Source organism: Suricata suricatta, chromosome 11 (genome assembly GCF_006229205.1).
Source record: "Suricata suricatta isolate VVHF042 chromosome 11, meerkat_22Aug2017_6uvM2_HiC, whole genome shotgun sequence".
NCBI classification, from domain to species: Eukaryota; Metazoa; Chordata; class Mammalia; order Carnivora; family Herpestidae; genus Suricata; species Suricata suricatta.
In genome coordinates this window covers 88,036,488-88,056,296 of record NC_043710.1, presented here as the reverse complement: position 1 = coordinate 88,056,296, position 19,809 = coordinate 88,036,488, and the positions used below count along the sequence as shown (strand labels likewise).

At 39.9% G+C, this 19,809-nt stretch overlaps 1 protein-coding gene across 5 annotated transcripts in view; it reads left to right on the top strand.

Moving 5' to 3' along the window:
* Nucleotides 1-19,809, top strand: part of FAM118B (family with sequence similarity 118 member B) — a 46,999-nt gene that overhangs the window by 8,762 nt on the left and 18,428 nt on the right. For 4 of the 5 annotated variants that reach the window (XM_029956036.1, XM_029956038.1, XM_029956035.1 and 1 more), the window contains 2 exons: nucleotides 15,094-15,186; nucleotides 19,196-19,448. In XM_029956036.1, coding sequence (XP_029811896.1) covers nucleotides 15,101-15,186; nucleotides 19,196-19,448 — 339 coding nt within the window. In that variant the 5' untranslated portion in view covers nucleotides 15,094-15,100. Of the gene's footprint in view, nucleotides 1-1,507; nucleotides 1,521-15,093; nucleotides 15,187-19,195; nucleotides 19,449-19,809 lie in introns of those variants that run through there. The other variant, XM_029956037.1, reaches the window with a different exon arrangement.

Sequence of the window (19,809 nt, the reverse complement as noted above, 5' to 3'; positions counted from 1 at the left end):
CCTAACACCACACGATAGGGAACAGGTTGTTGAACTGCTTTTTGACCTTTAAGTTTAAAGTATGTCTTAAAGTACCTTAAAGTACGTGAAGGACTGTGTAACAGGCATCTCCTGGGTCTGAAACACAGGAGAGATCTGAGCTGAAGATTGAGCTATGGGAGTTGTTAGCATTTACTTGGTACTTTAAGTCACTGAAGTGGCTGGAAGGGCAGGCGAAGGAATAGAGAAGTGATTCGATGGAGAACTGAGAGTTCGCTGAGGACCCTCAATGTTTAGGGATTGGACGGAGGAGGAAGAGCTTCCTCAAGAGGGACAGGAGGAAAGTCAGGAAAATCCTCTGTCCAGGAGAGAATGGAGTTAAGTGTCAGATGTTTCCAAGACCCAAAGAAGATAAATAAGTACTAATTATTTCACTTGAACACAACTGTTGATCTTTCCTGTACCAAATACAAACATATTACACTTAGCACGGTGTTTACAGTTCTCCCCTAGAAGGTGGAGACTTCTGAAGGGGATGGCCCTTTAGGGCGTGGTGAGATCTTAGTCATCTTTGGTGGGAGGGTATTGCATTGTGTGTTCACAGCATGGACTCTGGAGTCAGCCTCCCATTGTGTTAATAGCTGTGTGACCTTGACTTATAGCAAGTTACCTAACATCTGTGATTCATTCAGTGCTGTTATCTGTGGTTTCCATGGTAGGTGATGATAATAGTGTCTGCTTCATAGAAGAGTGAACATTTTAAGCTGCAGACACCAATGCCTGCCTCATTGTAAATACTGTGTAGCGTTTGGTGGAGGTGAGGTGGATGTGGTAATAGTAACATTGTTAGCATAGAGCCTGGCATTTAATGGGCATTTGAATGTGAAAACTCAACAACTTGGGACTAATAGAGTCGCTGTCGTTTTCAACTTTGTAAGCATATGCAGGATGTAGCCATGGCCAGGCCACAGCAAAACTGTAGAACAGAAGCGGACAGAATTCAGTGCATGTAGCTTTTATAAAACAAATCTATAGAGTTTTCACAAAAGTACTATGTGATCTTCGTTGATAAACGGAAAGATAAAGATTTCTGTAAGATTTAATGGATGGAGGCAGAGATGAGAGGAAAGAAAGAGACCAAGTTATGGAGCCAAGAAGGCCTTTATTGGGATCTGCGATTCCCGAGCGAGGTTCCGTGACTCCGGGAGTGGGGAGTCAGGGAAGTCGCGTCTGTACTGGAGGGGCGAGGTATTTTATGGGTAAAAGACTTCCGGTCCAGTCCTGGGAGGGCAGACCACCAAATAAGGGCACTTTAGGGACGTGGCGGATGGGATAGGTTGCCTCCTCTGTCAGGGTGATGGGAAACTGGAGCTTCATGATTGGCTGTTTTCAAACTGGCGCGGAACATTCCAGGTCTGCAGGCAAGGAGTGCGGGTCGTAGGGTTGTAGGTGCACGGTGTTTTTCCTACCCACAGCAAAATGGCCGCTCGGTCACCATGCCAAGGTGACTCCTAAGGTGACTCTTACAATTTCCAAAGCAGGTGAGAGTTTTTATGTGTAGTGCTGAACATTCGTCTTAAATGGTGGCTGGTGGATATCAGTCACAGAAGGTATTTATGTGGCATAAAGTAACACTTCACCCATTCATCTCGTTTTTATAGCTTATAAAATTAAAGGTATCTTTTAGACTTTAATTTGATCTCTCAGACCTTAAATTAATTAATGGTAGGTGCATTCTCATCCAGCTAGCAAATATTTGAGCATTTACTGCACTGTACAGACACTTAAATGTATAACAGAGATTGTGCTGGGGGCTGGGGAAAGGACTGTAAATAATACAAACTGTACTTTTCCTTAAAGAGCTTTAATTCTTATGGAAGAGGCCAGTAATTGCAAGTGTTAGATGCAGATAAGGAGCTGAATGGGGTGAGGGGGTAGATAACCAGCCTCTGTAAACCAGCGGAGGTAAGCAGAGGCTTCAAGGGTGGAATGGAGACAAATACTTGTAGAATATACCACCATAAGCCTTGTTCGGTGGGTGTGCCCCATGTGGCTGTAGAGCCTGGAGAGTGAGGGGGAGGGCTGGCTGGGATGTGGTACAGAGGACTGCAGATGTCAGGTCAAGTCTGTCTTGTAGCCATGATGTGAGGAGTTTAACTTTTTTTTTTTTTTAACATTTATTTATTTTCGAGAGACAAAGACAGATCATGAGCAGGGGAGGGGCAGAGAGAGAGGGACACAGAATCGGAAGCAGGCTCCATGCTCTGAGCTGCCAGCACAAAGCCAGATGCCAGGCTCGAACCCACGAACTGTGAGATCATGACAAAGTCGGATGGTCATCTGACTGAGCCATCTGAGTGCTCCAGGAGTTTAATTTTATTAACCACAGTGAGAAGCCATTGAATATTTTAAACTATAACTGAATCCACTTTGTGTTTTTAAATGCCTTTTGCTGCTACATAAGCTTCTTCTCTAGTCATGTGTAAAGAAAGTACTTTAGATAGATTTACTGTCTAAGATACAGAAGCTGATATCTTAGCCCAAAATAGAGGTACTGATGTCCTTGAGTCATTTGCAGGAAAGAGTTCTTGCCTTAAGAATCCACCGTTGGGGCACCTGGGTGGCTCAGTTAAGCGTCTGACTTCAGCTCAGGTCATGATCTCACGGTTTGTGGGTTTGAGCCCCTTGTCGAGTTCTTATGCTGACAGCAGCTCAGAACCTGGAGCTTGTCTTCGGATTCTGTGTCTCCCTCTCTCTCTGACCTTTCCCTGCTCACGCTGTCTCTCAAAACTAAATAAAAAACATTAAAAAAATTTTAAAATAGAATCCACCCTTGAATCAGTTTTCATCTTGGATATCAGAAACTTAACTTATATACATAAAATGATTTCTGTATAAAAATGGTCAGTTAGTCTCTGAGGATAGTCTTGAAACCTTCAGTCTGAAATCCTTTTGCCTGCTAGAATCAGGTTATCGTCACTCATTGCCATATCTGGAAAATGATAGTCTGAACACACTGTTCACAGGAACGTGACTTTTCCCACATTTCACTTGAAACAAGAAATGGTTTTTCATGGTTTTTGCTTTATTAAAAGCATTAATGGGAGGAGAGTGCACCTGGGTGTCTCAGTTCGTTAAGAACCTTACTCTTTTGATTTTGGCCCAGGTCATGATCCATGATCTCTTGGTTCGTGAGTTTGAGCTCCGTTGTCAGTATGGAGCCTGTTTGGGTTTCTCACTCTCTCCCTCTCTCTGCCCCTGCCATGTGCTCGCTTGCATGCCCGCGCTGCGCTCTCTCGTTCTCAAATAAATCTTTTAAAAAGTATTAATGGGGCATTTCTTTTAATAGGAAATGCTTTTTCTGTCATATGGGAAATTCTTGGAATTCTAATCATGAGCAGCATTTTGCATTTGAGTTAATGCATTCAATAAATCGCTGAATGCCTACTCTGTGCCAGGTACTGTCCTAGTGTTGTACCCAAGATTTCTTTATCATCCCCAAAACCCAGAAACCGCCAGGGAGACCGAGTCATGCATGCAAAAGCAAAGGGCTTTATTACGGGTTTAGGCTCGCTGGCGCCTAAACTCGGGCTCACAGACTTTACCGGCGTGGTGGATCCATGCTGAGAGCCCCGAACAAAGGTGGGGCAGGGCCTTTATGAGTTTGGGAAGGGGGAGTTACAGGAATCCAATTATTATTGACAGGTTTATCCAATTACAACATTTAGAGTGTTAACCAATCACAAGAGTAGACCCAGGACCCTCACATAGGGTGTAACTAGCCTTAAGCAATAGGCCTGCCCTTAGGAATGTTAAAAGTATTACAAGGGTGGTCCCTCTTGCCTTGGGCAATGTGTGCCCTTCTATTGTCTCAAACCTGTGTCCTTACATTAGGATCTTGGGAAATATTGTGAACTTGTAAACAAGATCCCTGCCTTTGAAAAGCTTACTTCCGGGGCGCCTGGGTGGCTCAGTCGGTTGAGCAGTCGACTTTGGCTCAAGTCATGATCTCACAGTTCGTGAGCTCAAGCCCCGAATAAAGCTCTGTGCTGACAGCTCAAAGCTTGGAGCCTGCTTCAGATTCTGTGTCTCTCGCTCTCTGCCCCTCCGCCACTCATGCTCTGTTTCTCTCTGTCTCAATAATAAATAAAAACATTAAAAAAAATTTTTAAGAAAAGCTTACTTCCCAGTGGGAAGAGGCAAATGGCAAATAATAAACATAATTAGTGTATTTATGTTACTAATAAATGTAATTAGTATTTTAGAGGGTGGTGTGTGCTTTGAAATAAAAAGAGCAGTTAATGCATTGAGTGGAGAAGTTGCACTTTTAAATAGGGTGGTCGGGGTAGCATCATTGAGAAGGTACAATTGGAGCAAAGACTTGAAACTTGGGAAGAGCATACCGGGCAGAGGGAACAACCAATACAAAGAAAAGCCCCAAGGCCAGAGTGTACCAGGCTTGTTGAGGACCAGGAAAGAGGCCAGTGTGTGCAGAGGAAGGGAGGGAGTTCCTTGGCTTTCTAGAAACATGTTCCTCAGTCAATTTCGAAAAGTTCAGAAGCCAAAATAAATGAATAAGAGGGCAGAGAATTTCCATTCTGTAAGTTTTCTGTGGATGGTAATTGATGAATACCTAGATTCGGGTCTTGAATTAGGTAATTCCAAAGTAACAAAATTTAAGTTCACTTCATAGAGCAGCTAAACAAAAATATCTTCTTCTATGAATAAGAAATGATGTTTGATCACATGCTTTCAAAACCTGGCATTTAGTAGAAACTGAAACTTAACATTCCAGTTTATATATTTCCAGGTTAAGAGCCAGAAGGCTTTGTTTTATAACAAAGGATGGCAAGGGTGCCGAATGCTCTTGTCTTTGAGAGGGGCAGTGATAGTGTGGAGGTTTGGGCTGAGGGAAAAAGGGCCCTTTAAGAGCAGATTTGGTTTACTTCCCTTATTTCTTTCAAGCTCGGTAGCTCTAAATCCTTTTAACATTTTTTTAATGTTTATTTATGAGAGAGGGAGAGGTGGAGGATGGAGAGGGACCGAGAGCAACGCATTTAACACTTATTTTTGAGAGAGTGCACACATGCGCCCAAGTTGGGGAGGGACCGAGAGAGATGGGGACAGAGGATCTGAAGCAGGCTCTGTATTGACAGCAGAGAACCCGTGTGGGGCTCGAAGCCACGAACCATGAGATCATGCCCTGAGCTGAAGTCAGATACTTCACTGACTGAGCCACCCAGGTGCCCCCAGTGTCCTTTGTTTCAGATGCACAGTGCACTTTCTAAAGAACCAGTTCATCCAGGGCGATCACTGAAGTTACTCCAGTGATACTTGCCATAGTCTTTTCTCATGTTTCTGAGTTTTATTTTTCATAGAGTATCTTTGTGTACTTTCTTACACTTCTTTCTCGTCGATTCCTTTCCCAGTGTGTCATGGTTGTTTTTTATATTTGAGTGCTATCTGTGCATTGCTGTTTGTTGTTTCTAGCCTCGTTTCCCATGAGGTTGAAATTGAAATAAGATCTCTGAAGAAAAAACGCTCAGAAGAATGGGTCTTTGAGTTTCTGAAGCAAAACATTCTACAGTTGACCTTTGAACAACACAGGTTTGAACTGCAGGGATCTCCTAGTTTGCAGATTTTTTTTCATCATCATAAGTGTACTCTTCAATCCCTGCTCCCTATTTCACCCATTCCCCTCCCTACCCACCTCTCCTGAAAACCATTAGTTGGTTTTCTGTAGGCTAAGAGTCTGTATCTTGGCTTGTGTTTTCCCCCCTTTGCGCCTTTATTTTGTTTCTTAAATTCCACATATGAGTGAAATTATATGGTATTTGTCTTTCTCTGACTAACTTATTCACTTAACATAATACTCTTTGGCTCTATCCATGTTGTTGCAAATGGTAAGATTTCATTATTTTTTATGACTGAATAATATTACAGTATGTGTTTATCACTTTTTCTTTATTCATCTATTACTGAACACTTGGGCTGGTTTCATAGTTTTGGCTATTGTAAATAATGCTGCAGTAGACATAGGGGTGTGTGTATCCCTTTGAATTAGTGTTTTTGTATTCTTTGAGTAAATACCCAGTAGTGCAATTCTTGGGTTGTAGGGTACGTCTATTTTTAATTTTTTGAGGTACCTCCAAACTTTCCCACAAAGGCTGCACCAGTTTGCATCCTCACCAGTAGTACAAGAGGGTTCCTTTTTCTCCACATCCTTAGCAACAGTTGCTGTTTCTTGTGTTGCTTATTTTAGCCATTCTGCCAAGTGTAAGGTGATATCTCATTGTAGTTTTGATTTGCATTTCCCTGATGATGGGTGATGTTAAGTATTTTAATGTGTCTGTTGGATGTCTTCTTTGGAGAAATGTCTGTTCATGTCTTCTGCCCCCTTTTAATTGGTTTTTTTGGTTTTGGGGTATTGAGTTGTATCAGTTCTTTATATATTTTGGATACTAATCATTTATAGGACATGTCATTTGTAAATATCTTCTCTCATTCAGTAGGTTGCCTTTTTGTTTTGTTGATTGTTTCCTTCGTTGTGCAGAAACTTTTTATTCTTATGTTGTCCTACCAGTTTATTTTTGCTTTTGTCTCTCTTGCCTAAAGAGACATATCTAGAAAAATCTTGCTATAGCCAGTGTCAGAAAACTTACTGTTTTCTTTTCTAGGATTTTTTATGGTTTCATGTCTCACATTTAGGTCTTTATTACTTTTTTTTTTTTTTTTTTTTAGTTTATTTATTGTGTGAGAAAGAAAGAGAACCTGGGAGGGGCAGAGAGAAAGGAAGAGAGAATCCCAAGCAGACTCCTTGCTGTAGGTGCAGAGCACGTCTCGGGACTTGAACTTGTGAACCATGAAATCATGACCTGAGCCAAAACCAAGAGCTGGACATTTAACCGACTGAGCCACCCAGGCACCCCTCATATTTAGACCTTTAATCCATTTTGAGTTTTATTTTTGTGTATAGTGAAAGAAAGTGGTTTAGTTTCATTCTTTTACATGTGGATGGTCCAGTTTTTCCAGTACCATTTTAAAGAGACTGTCTTTTTCCATTGTGTATTCATTCCTCCTTTGTCAAAGATTAACTGAATAATTGTGAGTTTCTTTCTGGGTTTTCTGTTCTATTCTATTGATCTATGTGTCAGTTTTTGTGGCAGTTCCGTACTGTTTTAATTACTCCTGCTTTGTAATATAACTTGAAATCTGGAACTGTGATACTTCCAGTTTTGTTTTTCTTTTTCAAGATTGCGTTGGCTATTCATGGTCCTTTGTGGTTATGTACAAGTTTTAGGATTGATGTAGTTCTGTCAGAAATGTCATTGGTATGTTGAATGGAATTTCATTAAATCTGTAGATTGTTTGGGGTAGTATAGACTTTTTTTTTAACGTTTGTTTATTTTTGAGAGAGCACAAGCAGGGGAGGGGCAGAGAGAGAGAGGAAGACCTAGGACCTGAAGCAGGCTCTGCACTGTTAGCACAGACCCCAGTGCGGGGCTCAAACTCACAAACCATGAGGTCACGACCTGAGCTGAAGTCAATGCTCAGTAGGCTGAGCCACCCATTTGCCTCAGACAGTATAGACATTTCATCAATATTTGTTCTTCCAACCCATGAGCATGGAGTGGCTTTCCATTTCTTTGCATTGCCTTGAATTCCTTTCATCAGTGTTTTATAGTTTTCAGAGTATAGTCTTTAACCTCTTTGGTTAGGTTTATTTCTAGATATTTTGTTTTCAGTGCTATTGTAAATGAGATTGTTTTCTTATATGCAGATTTGTTTTTGATAATATAGGACTCTACTGTAAATGTATTTTCTCTGCCTTGTGATTTTCTTACCATTTTATTTTTTCTAGCTTATTTCTTATAAGACTACAGTACATAATATGCATAACATAGAAAATATATGTTAATCAACTGCTTATGTTACTAGTAAGGCTTATGGTCAACAGTAGGCTATTATAAGTTTGGGGGAGTCACAAGTCATGTGTGAGGAGACAGGGTTGGGATACCACCCCTCATTGTCAAGGGTCAACTGAACTTTATTTTCACTGAAAAAAGGAAAATGGTTTGCATTCCTAGAACTGCGAATTAGAAGTGCTTTTGAAAACATTGCAAGGCTTTTATCCTTCTTCCTCCAGATAGGACTGTGTATGAATCACCGGAAAATTTAGTAGTATACCCTCTTATTTTTGAAAGGAAATACCACAACCTCTTTAAGCCTCCAGTTCCATTGTCATTCTAAGTGGGAAGTTCAAGAGCCTAGCATTTAGTAGACATTATAGCTTATTGTATGCCAAGATTAAAAGAAATTGAATACACTCAAAGCAAGCTTATTCTTAAGTCACTCTTTATTGGGTGTTCTGATAAGCGAGTTTTTAACATAATTAACCTAAGATAGGTGTCTATTCAAATTTTTTTAATCTTTGTTTATTTTTGAGAGAGAGAGAAAGAGACAGAGAGAGAACAGAGGAGGGTCAGAGAGAAGGAGACAGAGAATCCCATGCAGGCTCCAAGCTGTCAGCACAGATCCCAACGTGGAGCTCAAACTCACAAATAATCACAAACTGTGAGATTACAGACTGAGCCAAAATCAAGAGTCTGACACTTAACCGACTGAGCCACTTAGGTGCCCCATTCAATTACTTTTTATATGCTATATCTGTTTGTGATAATTATGCGCTTGAATATGAACTTGAAAGTAATGAATAAATTGGACTTGAGTAATTTTTTTTCATCTTAATGTTGAAGAACATTTTCTTTTCCTTTTAGTTAACTCTAACAGTAATTATAAAACAAATCTACTTTGTTATCTTCTGTCCTTGGTTTTGCTATTTAATGGGGTTTGTGTATTACAGACCCACAATGTGGGTACGTCTGAGATGTTTCACCTTATGTTGATGTGAATTCCCTTAATCATTACTAACATTCAGTACACTTAGGGCTTTTTTTTTTTTTAATGTATGTTTGTTTATTTTGAGAGGGAGAAAGTGAGCCTGAGCAGGGGAAGGGCAAAGATGGGGAAAGAATCCCAAGCAGGCTTTCCATTGTTTATATCAGTTATTGTCAATTATAAAACCAAAGTAGCGTGTCATGTATAAGGAGCAAAATTGGTTTGTTTGTTTTTTTAATTTTTTTTTTAGAATGAGCATGGGCAGAAAGAGACTCCCTCCCTCCCTTCCTTTGAGAGAGAGAGAGAGATTGAGAGACTCGTAAGCAGGCCCCACGATTAGTGTAGAGTTCAGTGTGGGGCTTCTCTCACAAACCATGAGATCAGGACCCAAGCCAAAATCAAGAGTCAGATGCTTAACCAGCTGCATTTGCCAAACTTTATTTTGTCCAAATAGAACTTTTTTTTAAATTGTCAAACTCAGTACCATTTGAGTCAGAAACCATAAGAAAGTGAAAAACCGGAGGGGACATTAATTAGGTGGGATATTCTTAGTAAACATTTTTATTTTTATTATGGCAGAACAGTCTTTTCTTCTTTAAAACTTGTCAAATTAACTCAAAGAGTGACACTCTATAATGAGGGTATCTTGAGGGATCACCCAGACTGGGGTGGATCTCCGTTTGTGTGCGGCAGGATCGCATGTGCTCTTTTGGCAAGAACAGGAAGTCCTTGAGGGTGTTGCCATACATAACCCACACTGTCTTCTGAGGAGAAATTTAGTTTTCAAGGAGTCCATAAAACATAAAACCTTGCCCTTAAAGATTTATGTGATCTCATTTTCAATGAATAGCCTGTGGCATTTGTGATGAAATTGTATGATTGTACTATTTGATACATGTAAAATATTTTATTAAAAAATCTCCTTCCTGGGGCGCCTGGGTGGCTCAGTCGGCTAAGCATCTGACTTTGGCTCAGGTCTCACAGTCTGTGAGTTCAGGCCCTATGTCATGCTCTGTGCTGACAGTTCAAAATCTGGAGCCTGCTTCGGATTCTGTATCTCCCTCTCTCTTTCTGCCCCTCCCCTGCTCATGTTCTGTCTCTCTCTCTCTCTGTCTCTCAAAAATAAATAAATGTAAAAGAAAAAACCCAACAACAAACGATTCTGGAGGCACCTGGGTGGCCCAGTTGGTTGAACATTCAACTCTTGATTTCGGCTCAGGTCATGATCCCAGGGTTGTGGGATCCATCCCTGCATCAGACTCCATGCTGAGGGTGGCGCCTTCTTAAGATTCATTCTCTCTCTCTCTCCTTCTGCCCCTCTCTCCACTTGTGCTTGCTCTCTCTAAAAATAAAATTTAAAAAAAAATTGAAAAAGAACAATTTTGCTCCTTACATGTTGTGTGTTATTTTGGGTTTATAATTGAAAATCACTTATATAAATAACATCTGAGTTCTTGAGCCTGGAATACCAATGTGGTTGATTTTAGGACTTGAATAAAAAGACTATAGGATTTGGGGTAAACCTCTCAATTCCTGAGAGTTTTTCAGAAACCCTACATCTGATGAGGTCTTTCTCATAGTGGTCTATGTGGGTCATTGCTTGGTAAGACACCAAGACTAAGTAGTATCAATCTGGCATTTTATCAGTGACTACACTAAAGCAGATTTTCAGGAAATGAGTGTGACAGACCTTCAAGCACATACTTGAGATACAGAAGTTAAGAGCAAACTAAGTTAACCAGAGGTAGAGGCAGTACTTCAAGACTAGGGTACATGGAGGAATCCAGTTTTTGCACATCTAGATGTAATTCCTATATATCAGTTTCACCTCTCTGTGTTACAGGGAAGAAAATGGAAAATTTGTTTTACACATACAGGAAAGGTTGCAGACTACATTATAGAACTGAATTTATCAACCACTTTAGTAAAATTAATTTGTTAATTGCCAACAAGCCTGTTGACTATGGTTTTGTAGTGCTTTATACTGGGTATCTTTTCCTTCATCCCTCCCCCATAGTTGCTGAAAACCAGATGTGTTGGAATTAGTCCAAAAGCCACAACTAGAGAGATTTGGTTTCTTCCAAGTCAGAGGGTGACTGTCTTTTTCTCTTTAAAAAACGAAGTTAACCCTTTTCTGTGTTTATGCTAGAGAAATAAGCCAATCTTTATTCTAGTCAAGATTTTATGTATTTAATAGAATGGGGGGGGAAAGCTTACTGTAAATACAGCTGGTCTTTTTTTATTTTAATTTTTTTAATGTTTATTTATATTTGAGAGAGAGAGAGAGACACACACACACAGAATCCGAAGGAGGCTCCAGGCTCTGAGCTGTCAGCACGGGGGGCTCAATCTCCTGAACTGTGAGATCATGACCTAAATCAGATGCTTAACTGACTGAGCCATCCATGTGCCCCATAGCTGGTCTTTTAAGGCAAGAGATGTACTTCTTCCTCAAGCTAGTCATTTGTAGATTTTGTTTTATTTCTAGGCAAAAATGCCGTCATTAGGACTTTCCTCTCCCGTGATTTATTCCATCCACCCATATACCAAAATGTGTTATCCTGAGTTCCTCTGGCCTGTCAGCTGTTTGAGATGAAGACTGCAGCCTGGAAGCATGAGGGGGGGGACTTCACTCTCACGCAGCAAAGGGAACCAGACCAAGAGCAAGAGCTACTGCCAATCTTCAGTGTTTCAAATCCAGAAGTCCTCTAGTTTATATGAAGTTAATTTCAGCCCCCTTTCCACTTGTCCCTTTTTCGTGTTTCTTAATGGATTTTTTCCAAGGATGCTCTCACCATGATTTTCCCCTTTCATTCATGAGGTTGAAACATTCTATTTCTTGCCAAGCTGACGGGTTTCAAAGTATAAGTGTTCTATCCTGTATGACGACTTAGGCCCTAGTTTTGTTAATGAGGTTGCTGTTACTTTCCTCAGCATTTACCAAATACCTGCCTTTTATTTTGCTGAACTCTCATGGCCTTGAAGGATTTTCCGGTGGCTTCAGCAGTAATTGTAGTAACAGAGACACTGCACAGGTAATTGCCTTCACCGTCTTGTGGCAGACATGCGTTTCCCACCTCTCTTGTACATGGCAAGCCCCACTGAAATGAAAACTCAGACAGTGATCATGGAAAGAAGTTAGTGTGTGAACTAGTTGATGCATGTTAAGGATTCCTTGTAGGGGGCGCCTGGGTGACTCAGTAGTTAAGCATCTGACTTTGGCTCAGGTCATGATCTCACAGTTTGTGGGTTCAAGCCCCATGTTGGGCTCTGTGCTGACAGCTCAGAGCCTGGGGCCTCCCTGAGATTCTGTGTCTCCTTTCTCTGCCCTTCCCCCGCTTTCTCTCTCTCGCTCGCTCGCTCTCTCTCTCTCTCTCTCTCTCTCTCTCTCTGAAAAGTAAATATTTAAAAATAAAAGAATTCCTTGTAAAATTTTCATAGTGTGGAAGCTCTTTATAAGTAACTGCATGTTATTTAGGGTAAGCACTAAAATGGATTTTTTTCTGAAACAATACTCTAGAAGAAGTAAGATACAGTTTATGCTCCGATGCCACTAGGGTGTATATGTGAGATTGTATGAGCATCCTTTTGTCTAAAGGAAAGATGTTACCTGTTAGAAAACAGGATGTGTATAAGATTACATCTAACATGGCCGTACTGAATTTCTTCTCATTTAGTTCCTAAATAAGAGGACCCAAAACATTGTAGTAACAACTTGTTAGGACCTGTTGGCCATATTCAGTTCTCTTAAATTATGTAGATAGAATGGACTTTAAGAATAGTTGACTCTGGGGTGCCTGAGTGGCTCAGTTGGTTAAGTGTCTGACTTCAGCTCAGGTCATGATCTAATGGCTCATGGGTTTGAGCCCCACCTCGGGCTCTATGCTGACAGCTCAGAGCCTGGAGGCTGCTTTGGCTTCTCTCTGTCTATCTGTCTTTCTCTCTCTCTCCTCTCTGCCCCTTCCCTACTCATGCTCTTCTCTCTCTCTGTCTTTCAAAAATAATAAATAAACATTTTTTAAAATTTTAAACAGTAGTTGATTTTGTAAAGAAAAAATAAGAAAATTTAGTATTCAGGTGCAGACACCAAGAATTTACCATCTATTAGAATCCAGGGAAAGCAGCCTGGCATATTTTCAGAAGAAAATGATAGGACCAGCCTAGGTAGATTAGTGGTGGTAGGCGGTATGTAACAAATAGCGCCTGTCACCAGAAAAGGCTGCTTCATTCAGCTTCTGAATTAGGTGAGTGCAATGATTACATCAACAGAGTGCTGGTCATGTAGCAGCCATCAAGCATTACCCAGAATTACGTCATGTAAATCTGCTGCCTGGAATGTGGGATCTTCTTTTTTGATAGTTTTGGCCTGCAAATTAGAAACAAACGGGCACCTGCATGGCTCAGTCAGTTGAGCATCAGACTCTCGATCTCAGCTCAGATCTTGATCTCGAGGTCATGAGTTCAAGCCCCACATTGGGCTCTACCCTGGGCATGAAGCCTCCTTAAAAAACAGGTGAGACGCTAAAACTTGGAGAACACTTTTAGGTTGTAATAGAGAGGTTCAGAGCGTGGACCTGAAAGGCAGACCGTCTTGGTTTGAATTTTGGCACCCAGCCTTTCTGTCCTTCAGTGTTTCTCATCCCTAAAATAGGATGATAATGGTACTTTATGACTCTAACCTCTTCTTCACTCTAGAGACCAGACTGGATTTTAGAGTAGAAAATGACTTCACATAAATTAAAACTTAATGGGAATATTTCAATATTTTAGTGGTGATTAACTTCGTAAATTGGGAAGGTGTTGACTAATAAATGATTTGTACATTTAAATGAAGGAAGGGTGACATATGCCTACTGTGTTAAATGCCCTACATTTAACACAGTAGCTGGATTGTGGGGAAAATTTCTTGCATTTCATTTGGTTGTTTTCTATTTGTCTCATCCTAAGTGTTTCCTGAAGATTTTGGAGATTCTGGTTCAGTATTTTGGGTTTGGATCTTGAGAATATACACTTTTCTAAGTCAATTAATAGATTTTATCTTTAAGAACATGTACATTTAACAAACCTCTCAGATGATTATTAAGAGGCAATTTACAGAGTTAGTAATTTGTGTGTCTTCTTTGAGCTCCAGCTTTTTAACCAACAGAATCAAAGATTTGACTAAAAGATGGTACACTTCCTAACTCACTTTATGATTTTGAGATTCCTATTTAACTAATGAGAGAATTCTGTCATGTGTGATACAGTGTGGGGTGAGGAGCTGAGCCTTCTATTTATCAGAAAAATTAATTCAGTAACTGGTAAAAAATGTTTCCATAGAGAAAAAAGCTTTCAGATGAAATAGCAACCTCAAAATAATTTGTACTAATTCAGTTGTTTGTTTCTAAATATTGATAATGAAACAATAATAAATCACCCCAAACTCTGGTAATATGTATTGTCTTTATTGTGTGTGTACACTGTTTAAAATACTGCTATTGTAGAATTAATTGTCCTTCGATTTAGCAAATTTACTAAAATTGTGAGCAGGTAAAACTTCTCATTACGATTTTCATTCTAATTCACAGTAATTGTCTTTTGCTAGCTATTCCATCACTTGAGCACAGTTGGTCATTTTTTCATGCATCTTTGCTTGATAATACATACTTTCCCACTTACCACAGTGTCTCTCTCAGAGTCCGCTCTGTTTAGCTAAGGAGACATGCCCCACTGTGAGGACTCACTTGTTCAGCAACAAGGAATGTCTAACAGTAACAAATCATTGAGGCGGTGATGTTTTTAGCTGACAGTAGTAAGTAGATAATTGGGGGCTATTAGCACACTTATCCATGGGTTGTTTTTAATCCTCTAAGTCTTCCTAGGCCTATCCCATGGGAGAATAACCAGTATTTCTTAGGCTCCACAAAATGATGGCCAGTAATTGACATGAGTTGACATAGGTTTTTGTTTTGTTTTTGCAGGGAGGTGGGAAGGGGTGGGGGGAGCCTTCAGGAGCAGAAACAAGATGACACTGTGTAGCACCAGTCATAATTTCAAGGTGAATTTAATTCCTTACGTTTGGGATGCTTATTAATTAGTGGATTTCTGTTGTGCAAGGGATACCTCTAGAACACCTTTAGGATATACAGCTCATTAAAACTGTTTAATGTGTGTGCTATTTTGAATGGTATATCTTAACAGATCTAATTGTGGTCTGTGGTGTTTAATCTATTTTAGAAACTGGATGGCTTCTACAGGGAGCCAGGCCTCTGATATAGACAAGATTCTTGGATTCTTCAGTGATGGCGCACCCCCCACCAAAAAGCCCAGGTAAACAGGGGAAATTACCAAACTTGCCCCACATCCCAGTGTTTTCACAAATTAATATTGGCCTTCATATAAAAATTAAATTATTTTTTTTAGATTCAATTTTTATTTTTATCAAGAACATGTATGTAATTTTAAAAAGCAGTGCTTCAAAGCTTATAATGCCTTGTCCCTCTACAGAGAGAATCACTTGCAGCTCTTTAATTGGTTTCTTTAATACTTCTATCCATATTTTTAAATATTGTAAATGTACTGCTATTTTTTAGTGTTTGGTTTTATCTCTTTGCAGTTAAGAAGGATGAGCATTGGGCTTGCTCTTCGGGGTCTTTCCTCACATGCTGCCCTGCCTCCCAGTGTTTTATATCAGAACTTTTGGTTAAGGCAGTGTTTAATAGGTACATTGCAGGACTGTATAAATAGTATTCATAGGTGAGCCTAATTATGTTTCGAAATTATACTTTCTTGTCCAATTTTTCCTGCAAGTTATTAAAGATCGTCTCTCTTTTTTTTTTTTTTTTTTTTTTTTTTGCTTGGTTTGCTTAGTTTTCTCTGTGCCTATCAATTTATCTTCAAACTCTGTGATAGAAGAGTAAATCTCTTCGATATGCTGACACCCATCACTAATTTGCTAGTTTAAGTTGTTTCATGGGTTTTTCCTTGTGGACGGTGTTCCACTGGGGATAGTTCTCCAGGCCTTCTGCAAATGGCAGACATTTGCCATTTTCCTTCCCTGTGACCTCAAGGATTCCTTAACACCTCTCCTCTGTTTCCTAGATATCATGTCGCCCTTTTTGGTATAGTCCTTCATCTTGCTGAAGAATATTCTCATTAGCTTCCTTAGTAAGGATTTTTAGAAAGAGTTTTTGGAGACATTTGCAAATGTCATTATCATATTTGTACATTTATTTGATGATTTGGCTGAGTGTAGAATTCTAGGGAGGAAGTCATTTTCCTTAGAGTTCTGAAGTTACTGCTTATTCTTTGCTAGCAGCTAAGTGTTCTGCTAAAGCAGGGACTCTCTACCGATTCCTGGTTCTTTGTCCTGTGACCTCTTCTTTTCTCATTGGAAGTTTGTAAGGATAGTTACATTATTTTTAGCAACCTGAAGTTTCACAGTGATGTACCTTCGTATGAGTCTAAATATCAGGTGGCTCTTCAAAGCTGGCTACTGATAATTCATTTTTGAAAAATTTTTTTCTTATTTGATAATTTCCTTTACAGTTTTTTTCTCTATTGTGTTTTTGTAGAACTCTTGGTATTCAGACAATGGACCTTCTGGACAAAGACTCTAGTTTTCTTATATTTTTCTATTGCTTTTGTTTTTATCATTCTACTTTCTCATGAAATTGTTTTCTTCCAACCTTACAGATTTTTCACTTGTTTATATTTTTAATTTCCAAGAAATCTTTGTGTTTGCTTCCTCCTTTTTTTTTTTTTTAAGTTTACTTATTTATTTTGAGAGAGCAAGAGCTGGGGAGGGGCAGGGAGAGAGAAAGAATCCAAGCAGGCTCTGCACTGATAGTGCAGTGCAGAGCCTGATGCAGGGCTTGAACTCAAGAACTCAAGATCATGACCTGAGCTGAAATCAGTAGTCAGATACTTAACTGAGTGAGCCACTCAGGTGCCCCATGCCCATCCCTTTTTATAACATTCTGTTCATGTTTTATAGATGCCTTTTTTCTTTTTTAATCTATAGGAGATAACTTTTATTTTCAATTTTTCTTCTTTCTCTGGTATTGTTCCTTGTTTCCTGCAGGTTTCTTTCTAATTACTAGTTTATTTAGATGTAACTCTCACGTTGGGGGCTTTGTTCAAATGTAAGGTGACCTTTCTTTGTCTGCTCATATTTGAAAAGAGACGCTAAAGAGTCCATTGGAGAACCTGTATGTGTAAAGGACGTGGCTGCTGGTGCTGCATTGTGGGTGTGGGTCTGTAGCTGAGGAGGAATCCCCACCTGTTAGAGTCTGTGGGTCTTTTCTCTCCCACTGGCCATTTTCCGCAAGAGAAGATGAGTGGATGGGGAATAAGGTTGACTGCCAATGCCTGAGAGTCTTCCTCTGGGAGAAGGGGGCAGGAGCGAGTCTTAACATTTCATATACTGACTTTCACTTAATCTCCTTTCCCAAGCTGTGCACAGTGTTCTCCAATAGAGAACCCTCTGGTTCAGCCTCTCTGGAAAGCAAGCCTCTAGTCCTAGAATTCTAACTGCTTCTAAAACAGCCTTGCAGCAAATTCCCTATTTTCACCCCACCTGCCCCTCTATCTTCAGATTTATTTGGACATTCCCAAGGTACTATAGAGGGAGTCAGCTCTCACCTTACAGCTCCTGAAATCTTGTGGGCCTGTGTTGTCTACTGTCATCTTTTCCTATTCTGTTTTTTATGAATTTATGCCTTCTAGAAAAATTTCTTTATAATTACTGGTTTTAGAAAGCATCCGAAATGAAAAGTGAGGCAAAATTACACCTCAAACCTATAATGGATGAAGTAAAAAAAATTAAAATAATACAGCACAAGCAAGTAAAAAGTAGAAATTATTATTCTCCCCAATCCCCACTTAGTTCACAGTTCTTGTGAATCCTTCTAGAAATTTTCTGTATGTATTGGCTTATATTTTAATATCTTGATTCCCTTGAACTGAAACTCATTTTTCATCATTGGCTTCTGATACCTATTATCAAGTCTTTCCCAGTAGACTAAACTTTTGAGATTAGGGACTTGATTTTATTCATAGGAACATCGTTAGTGCCTACTCTTAAGTCTGGTGCTGTGTAAATTTTTTAAATCTGTTGAATGACTGAATGCGGGAGTTGGGGATAGGGAAGGCAGTTCTAAAGTTTGTTTTCCCCGAAACAGGTTTCCCAAGGCTGTTTCTTATGCCGAAATGCAAATCCTTTTTCTATTTTGTAGTTTTGACAAAAGATTGAGAAAGGCAATTTCTTGGAAAACACCTGCCATTAAAAAAATTAAAGTGAATAAACATATTTCAGACAGATTGAAGGGGTGGGGGCTGGAGAACCAAAACACAGAAGCTTATGCCCATGCTATCTCTTCAAAACAGGACTCTGTGGTACTTATCAGGATAGGAAAGGAATGTTTTCCCTTCTTGTCCTAGCTGCTGAATAGTTTTTTTCTTTGTTTATGTAGGTAATGTGAAGCTCCTGTGTTTTCACTGTTCTCTTAGCTACTTTTTTTTTTTTTGCCTCAAGATATCTAAAACAAAACTGAAATGAGAAATTTGTTCCCATATTTGACTATCTTTCTCCATTTTATCTTAATAGTGTTTACAAAATCTGGGCTTAAATTTGGCTTTCTTTTATCTGGTTTTATATTTCCCAACAGTGGAAATTTGTGTGGATTTCTTTTCTGTCTGGAGTCCATGTTTTCTGAAATTCAGTGTTGGTTTAAAATATAATTTAGTTAGTAAAATTCAGCTGGGCTGTAATATCATCAGATCTTTTCCTACTGTTTGTGGGTTTTCATAGGTTGAGAGGACTATGAGGGAGAAAATTGATTTTAAGAGTGCCTTTTAGGATTCCTGAAATAGGTTTTTCAGCAAGTCCTGGCACAGTATTCTGGTCTTTTTGCTTAAGATACTCAGGAGAGGATGGAATACCTGGCTGGCTCAGCCCGTTAAGTGTCTTGACTTTGGCTCAGGTCATGATCTTACTGCAGTTCTTGAGATCAAGCCCCATATCCGGCTTTGTGCTGATAGCATGGAGCGTGCTTGGGATTCTCTCTCTCTGCCCCTGCCCCCAGTCATGCTCCTGCATGTGAATGCTCGCACCCTCACTCTCTCTCTCCCCCTCCCTCTCCACCTCTACCCCCGCCCCTTGTTCTCTCTCAAAATAAACATTTTTTAAAAAGATACTTAGGAGAGGTATCAGGAAGTGATACTTGTTCTCTTTGCAGTTAGGAAAGCGATAGCTGAAAACTGTGATTTTTTTCAGCAGTCCTTCCATGTGCCTCCTCTCTGTTGGATGTTCCCAATCCTCTTTGGTTGACTTTTTCAGGAAGCTGCTTCCAAGCTTAAAAACTAAGAAGCCCCGAGAGCTCGTGCTGGTGATCGGAACAGGCATTAGTGCTGCGGTTGCCCCTCAGGTTCCGGCCCTGAAGTCCTGGAAAGGGTTAATCCAGGCCTTGCTGGATGCTGCCATTGATTTTGATCTTCTAGAAGATGAGGAGAGCAGAAAATTCCAGAAATGTCTCCATGAAGACAAAAACCTTGTCCATGTTGCCCATGACCTTATCCAGAAACTCTCTCCTGTGAGTACCCTCCTATATACCCTGGCATTTGATATTTTTTGAAACCATGGCACGTATGCCGAATCTAATAAGAATATTCATTTCAAGTTTATAGAGCTGCATAACATTTGGCTCTTCCACAAAATGTCTGTTTATGGACTCTATTCAGGGTAATTATCTTGACCCATTTGTGTGTGTGTGTGTGTGTGTGTGTGTGTGTGTGTGTGAGAGTGGTGGTGATGATGATGATGGTGATATTGTTGTCGAGTGATGTGGAAAAGTTAGAGTTCGGAGCCAGTGGCCAAGAAAGAATTCTTGAGACATCTACCATACAAAAAAGGTGGCTTTATTAAAGCAAAGGGATAGGACCTGTGGGCTGAAG